Here is a 6,324-nt window from a genome sequence, read left to right as displayed (position 1 = left end):
AAGGCACTGCGCTACTAAATTAATACGTAGTATTATATAGAAATTATACAAATTGGTGGTGGACCATGGGCCCCCTAGCCCTAACGTGGCTTCGCCACTAATTGTAGGTATGTCAATAGATCCATGATATATGCGAATACCTATTATGAACGGTTTCTAGTGTTGATTAGAAGGGGAAATATCGAAATACCGGTATACCGAATTTATCATGCAAAAAATAGCAAAAGTACCAAATTTTTGGTATATCGTGATTTTCGGTATGGTATGCTACGTGATAGAAAGATTTCAGTATGAAAATGACATGAAGTTTTTTATATGAAATTTCGGTGTACACCGTAAATTACGGTATATACGAACTACAATTATACACATATTTGGTAACAGTTTGTAATACTACTTATATAGGAGCATGCCAGCATTTTACAATCCACCTACAAATAATAACTGAACATTCCTAAATCCATGACCCCAGAAATGCACCTACAAGGCTACAACCCCAAAATTGACGAGTCCAAAATTTTGAATTATTGCGATCGGACTTGAGTGTTTAATACGTTCAAGTTACGCTCGCCAACATCAAATTTCAATGAAAAATTTTGAACATAATTTAATTTTGTTTTGATGGGAGATAAAAGTTCATTAAAATGAATGTATCTTATGTTTCACTTACGTGTTCCCTCAATAATGTATTAATGTCACGTGCAATATCAAATTTAATTACTTTCTAAAGTTAACGACGGGGTTAAACATATATGGTGAAATTTTCTATATGTAATGACCTAAAGTGATAACGAAAATGGGAAATTTAGATTTCGTTATAAATACATAATTTTTAAAAATTAATCTATACTTCGATATTATGGTATAGTATCAGAAAGAAGATTTTTCTAAAGTCAAATAAGCTCACCAATTAAATAACATTCAATAACATTTTTCACCACATTAACACATGGCCTACACCCCTTGCATCATATAAATCCACCTAGGTACCTAACATATAATGTAATGTTTGAATGTATATCAATCCAATTAAAACTTAATATTTTCACAAGACTAAAGGAGAAAATAATGAGTGCAAGATTGAAGGAAATGGTAAATTTCTTTTACTTCCCAACACTAATCATGTTGGCTATCACTGTTGCATCTTATATTCGACTAGATAAAACTGAATTCGTTGTAAGCTCAGACAACTTTATTTTCTCCAAAATACAACAAAATGCAACTCAAAATGGCTGCAATTTGGCTTCTGGAAGATGGATATACGACAACATTTCATACCCTCTTTATAAAGAGAAAGATTGTACTTTCATTGGGAATGACCTTACCTGTGAGAGATATGGAAGAGAGGATTTGAAATATCAGAATTGGAGATGGCAACCTCATCATTGTGATCTTCCTAGGTAACTAAATAATACATACATTTGTTTTCTTGGAAAAACGTCTATTTGTGTTGGATTATGGTTTTCTTTGACAAATGTTCGTTTGTGTTAGACTATGTTACGAGTATTTTTTGTTAAATTAGGTTTAATGGAACTGCGTTGTTGGAGATATTAAGGAATAAAAGGCTTATATTTGTAGGAGACTCCTTGAATCAAAATCAATGGACATCCTTAATGTGTATGATTGAACCAGATCTTCCACCAACCACAAATAAAACTATCGTGTTGGACGGAAACCTATTAAAATTGCATGTCGAGGTAAATATGATGTGCAAAATCTTTTATTTCTTTTCAGTTTTTATTTTTAATATATTTTTCATTTATTCTGACTGTTATTGTGTGTGTGAAGGATTACAACGCGACCATTGGATTTTATTGGTCCCCGTATCTTGTGGAGTCGGACGGTGACGATGTGTACAGGCACAACCAAAATCAACATACAGTGCGGATTAAGTCTATAGAAAAGCATGGGATCAATTGGAATGATGCAGATATACTAATATTTGACACATTTGCGTGGTGGCTTCCGAAAATGACAATCCTGTGAGAAATTTGTTCTAGCTAGAACATTAGATTTTATGTATGAACTAGTTGAATGTATCTTGCATTTAACGTAAAAATATTGAGTTTAATAATATATAGTGTAGTTTTATTGTGATAATTTGAAATAGGATTGTTTCTCACATCTTTTTTATATTATTTATATGTCGATGTTAGGTGGGGTTCATTTGAAGATCCTAATGCAGTTTACCAAAAAGTGAAGTCATCGGGACGTCCATATGAAATTGCTATAGATACTTGGGCAAACTGGTTGGAATATCATATCAATCGAAATAAAACCAGGATATTTTTTACTAGTGCATCGCCTCAATCAATCGGGTACCTTTTAATAATATATATATATATATATATATATATATATATATATATATATATATATAATTACATGCATTAATTGTTATGCATAGTTTGTGCTAAATATGCATAAATTTTTAGTTGTTATGTATGGTTTGCGCTAAATATGCATACATTACAGATTAACACCTTGGGGTAATACTGTTGGATGCAACAATAAAACAGAGCCGACATTTGATGATATTTATTGGCAAAGTCATCCAAAACTTATGATGAATGCAGTTGAATCTACCATAGAAAAGCTTAAAGAAAGAGGTGTAAATGTTCAATATTTGAATATAACACAATTATCAAGTTATAGGCAAGATGCCTATCAATCAGTTTATACAAGAGATTGGAAAGATGTACATCTCAAAGATAGAGATCCCAACAGGTCAGATTGTTGCCATTGGTGTCTTCCTGGAGTTCCCGACGTTTGGAATGAAATTCTTTATGCATATATTATTAAATCATAATTTTATTTTTTATATTTTATTTTGCGAGAGTATTTTTACTTGAAAAATAAAATGATTTTTTAGTTTCATATTCTACTTGTTATGATTTTTATGTATTGCTTAAAGTGTGAATTGTGATAGCGAGGAACTTGATACATATATTTTGTTAAGGAATTTGTCTCGACTAATGGAAAGAAAAACTCCGAAAAGAGCTTCTTCATCTCGACTCAACTCTCTATGTAACTAGTTGATAGGATAGTATACCATGGATTGGCCTCTCCAAAAAGTGTGAGCGGATCAGGTCTTCTTCTGACACTCTCGTTGTCTTCTTTTGACCTTATACAACTTCAAATTCACTTAGAAAGTTGTAGGGATCTTCATATTTTAGCATGTACTAGTATTTATGTAACACACTCAACAGTCCCAATTTATCTTGGGTATGGTTGTTCATGGCTTTCAACTCTATCAGGTTTGGAGAATCTTCCTCCATATGCCTCACAAAATTCCAAAGAGATGGTTCACTAGGCTGGGCAACTCATAATCCTTCTTTGGCTTCTCATCTTCCCCTTCTGTTGTCTCTCTGGCCTTGCGATTTCTGGGTGGAAATGTAAGTGGGTTGGGATAAACCAAAAAAAAATAAAAAATCAAACAAAATAAAACAACTTTAAAATATTCATAATGAACTAAAAGAATGTTAAAGAGATTTACACACCATATCCTCAGCAAGAACGACTAAACTTGATCAGGTTTATATTCGTCGTCGTTGTTAAAGACCAAGCCAAGTTAAGATTTATGATTCCAATTACCCAATGTACAACTAGGGTTGTTGATCCTACGAGAAGTTAGTCAACTTGTTAACGTTATTTTTGTTCGGAAAAGTTGTTAATGATGCCATCTTGCTTTAAGTTGGGTTATTGGTTGCACTTGCAACTCTTGAGTTGAGCAATTGGACTCTAACTACTCTAGGAGGGTATTCGGTTTGCAAGATTGTATCCGAGATCAAATTTGTTGTGTGTTTGGTTCATGAGATTAAACCCCACAACTCAATCCTAGATGGATAATCATGTGATAATTAGTCATAGCCAACCCCCTATGACTAAAATAATCTCACAACTTAATCCTAGATTGTATCTTCGCATTATTTTATCTTGCAAACCGAACACCACCTTCTTGAAATGAAAAATAAACTAAGTATTGTATATTAAACAGGATTGGTTAAGTAACATAGAGATAAAAAGAAAAAATAATTATAGTATTATTAGTGGATAGTGTGGCCCATCTTGTTAGAGAAAAAGAAGTTACCAAAAATGGAAGGGGATATTTTTATGGAACATCCCAAAATGAATAATGTCTTTATTTTTATAGGACGGGGGTAGTATACTCACTCCGTCACTTTATACTTCCTCCGTCCATTTATAGCTGAATTGCATTCCTTTTTGTGTTGTTTCACTATAGCGGAGTTATTCCTTTTTTGAAAAAAAATCATTACATTTTTTATTACTTACTTTACTCATTCTTATTTTTCCGTTCTACTTTATTCTCCTTTTACTTAACTCACTTAAAAGAATTTTTCTTGTATCCCTTGCCAAAATACGTCTCTAATACCGAGGGACAAAGAGAATACATATTATGAGCAACTTGCAACATTCAAGTTTTATTGAATTGCTCTAATTAATGTTATAATTTGCTATAAAATTTTCTTACAAAAAGAATTCTACAAAAGAAATAAAGACGAAGATGACCATAGTGAATTATAATAGAAAATAAGGAGAAAGAGAACACAAACAAAATAATTATATCAAAAAATGAATGAATGATCTAAATATTTAGTTATAAAAGAGAATACTTCAACATTATTTATTCCAATATTAAAAATGAAGTATTACTAAGAAATATTTAAGGATATCTCTATAAAAGAGAAACATTCAAGAATAATTCCATACAATTCATAGGCCAACAAATAAAGATAGAGTATTATGAAATTTTAGTAGTATTAATTTACTTATGAAAATTAAATTTTAAATATAAAAAATAATTTTCATAAATAATATCCTTTTCAGAAACCAACCAAAAATTATACTCCAAATGACAATTATCACGTACATACAAAATGTTTCACTCTTTAAATTAGTATCAAAAGTTTCTAAGTTATGCATAAATTATACAAAAAATTTTATTTATATTTTAAGTTGATCTAAAAATGGCCAAATGAAGACTTAAAAATAGAGAGTTATTTATACTACAAATTTGAAACTTTTTTAATCCCTACGCTGCTTCATAATTGAATAATTTTTTCATTTTGGAAAGCTGCTTCATAGCTATATATAGTAACACTATTTCTCACTCTTATTTTACGCTCTCTTACTTTATTTCATTTACTTTATTTACTTTCTATTCTATTCTCTCACTTTCTCCTCTTTTACTCCTTTTATCAATTTACTTATCACACTAAACAAATAAATATTATTTTCTTAAGCTTTGTGCCAAAAAATTCCGCCGTAATTATGAGTGAACAGATGGAGTATCATTTTGAAAGGTTCAATACTCCCCCCGTCTCCAAAGAATATGAACTTTGGGTTCGACACAGATTTTAATGTACAATTGGTAAAATAAGATAGAGGTAGAGAAAAAAAGTAATTGAAGTATTGTTAGTGGAGAATGAGTCCAACCTTAGAGAGAAACGACTTTATAAAATTAGAAAGTACATATTCTTGTAGAATGGAGTAAAAATGAAAGAGTATTTATTCCTGTAGGATGAAAGGGGAATGAGAGGAAACATTGGTAAAATATTTGAAATATTACTTGGGATGTCGCAGTATACAACTTTCTGTCTGTGGTGAAACGAAAAACCTAATTTTTGCATCTTAAATCCGATTTAAGTATTTAAATATAATTGGATTGCTTGTTTGAGAGGAAACTAAATAACCAATCCCTGAGTCAATTTCGATTGAATTGGTGAGTTTTCTTCCCCAGCAAGAATTGTTGACTATAACTATCTGTCGTCTGCAGAGAAGAGTCGAAGAAGAAATGGGGATCATAAAGAGCGGCTTCTCATTCATTGTGGGGACAGCTTGCGGACTTTACATAGCCCAGAATTACAACGTTCCTAATGTTCGGAAGCTTTTCAACACTAGCCTTGTCATCGCCAAGCACATCGAGGAGAATTACCGCAAGCCTAAGAAGCGCGACGATGATGAATAAACCACAATTCATATTATTTTCGATCTGATTTTTATTTTTTATACCTACAATTTAGATACCCTTGTGCAATTGAAGGGCTTCACTTTTATTTTTTTAGATTAGGGCTTGAAAACTTTTGAGGTGTTTATAAAGAAGATTTTGGTGGTTACTGTGTTCAATGTTGAGTATTGAGGGTCAATTAATTTATTTTTGTGTTGATTTAGAAATTGTGAAGGAAATCTATAATTTGCTGGGGAGTGAGTTGATTCCATCGTAATTGGTTGGATGAAAACTTGGATTACCTGGTTGTTTCTTTTTGTTGTTTGGCGATCTAACATTGATATTTTAACTTGTTT

The 6,324-nt window shown here is 31.5% G+C and overlaps 2 protein-coding genes across 2 annotated transcripts; both read left to right on the top strand.

Annotated features, from left to right (window-relative positions):
- The first annotated feature begins 1,122 nt into the window (after positions 1-1,122).
- LOC125194682 (protein trichome birefringence-like 34) lies at positions 1,123-2,809 on the top strand. Its single transcript, XM_048092926.1, has 5 exons — positions 1,123-1,400; positions 1,523-1,697; positions 1,789-1,982; positions 2,157-2,318; positions 2,476-2,809. The coding sequence occupies exons 1-5, from the start codon at positions 1,123-1,125 to the stop codon at positions 2,807-2,809; spliced, it is 1,143 nt and encodes a 380-aa protein (XP_047948883.1).
- A 2,822-nt stretch (positions 2,810-5,631) lies between these two features.
- Positions 5,632-6,147, top strand: LOC125193364. The gene has a single exon (XM_048091135.1). The coding sequence runs from the start codon at positions 5,816-5,818 to the stop codon at positions 5,987-5,989; it is 174 nt and encodes a 57-aa protein (XP_047947092.1). The 5' UTR covers positions 5,632-5,815; the 3' UTR covers positions 5,990-6,147.
- The last annotated feature ends 177 nt before the right edge of the window (positions 6,148-6,324 follow it).

This window comes from Salvia hispanica, chromosome 6 (assembly GCF_023119035.1).
Source record: "Salvia hispanica cultivar TCC Black 2014 chromosome 6, UniMelb_Shisp_WGS_1.0, whole genome shotgun sequence".
Classification (NCBI taxonomy): Eukaryota; Viridiplantae; Streptophyta; class Magnoliopsida; order Lamiales; family Lamiaceae; genus Salvia; species Salvia hispanica.
The sequence above is the reverse complement of the archived record's forward strand: the minus strand, read 5'-3'. Positions and strand labels throughout refer to the sequence as shown.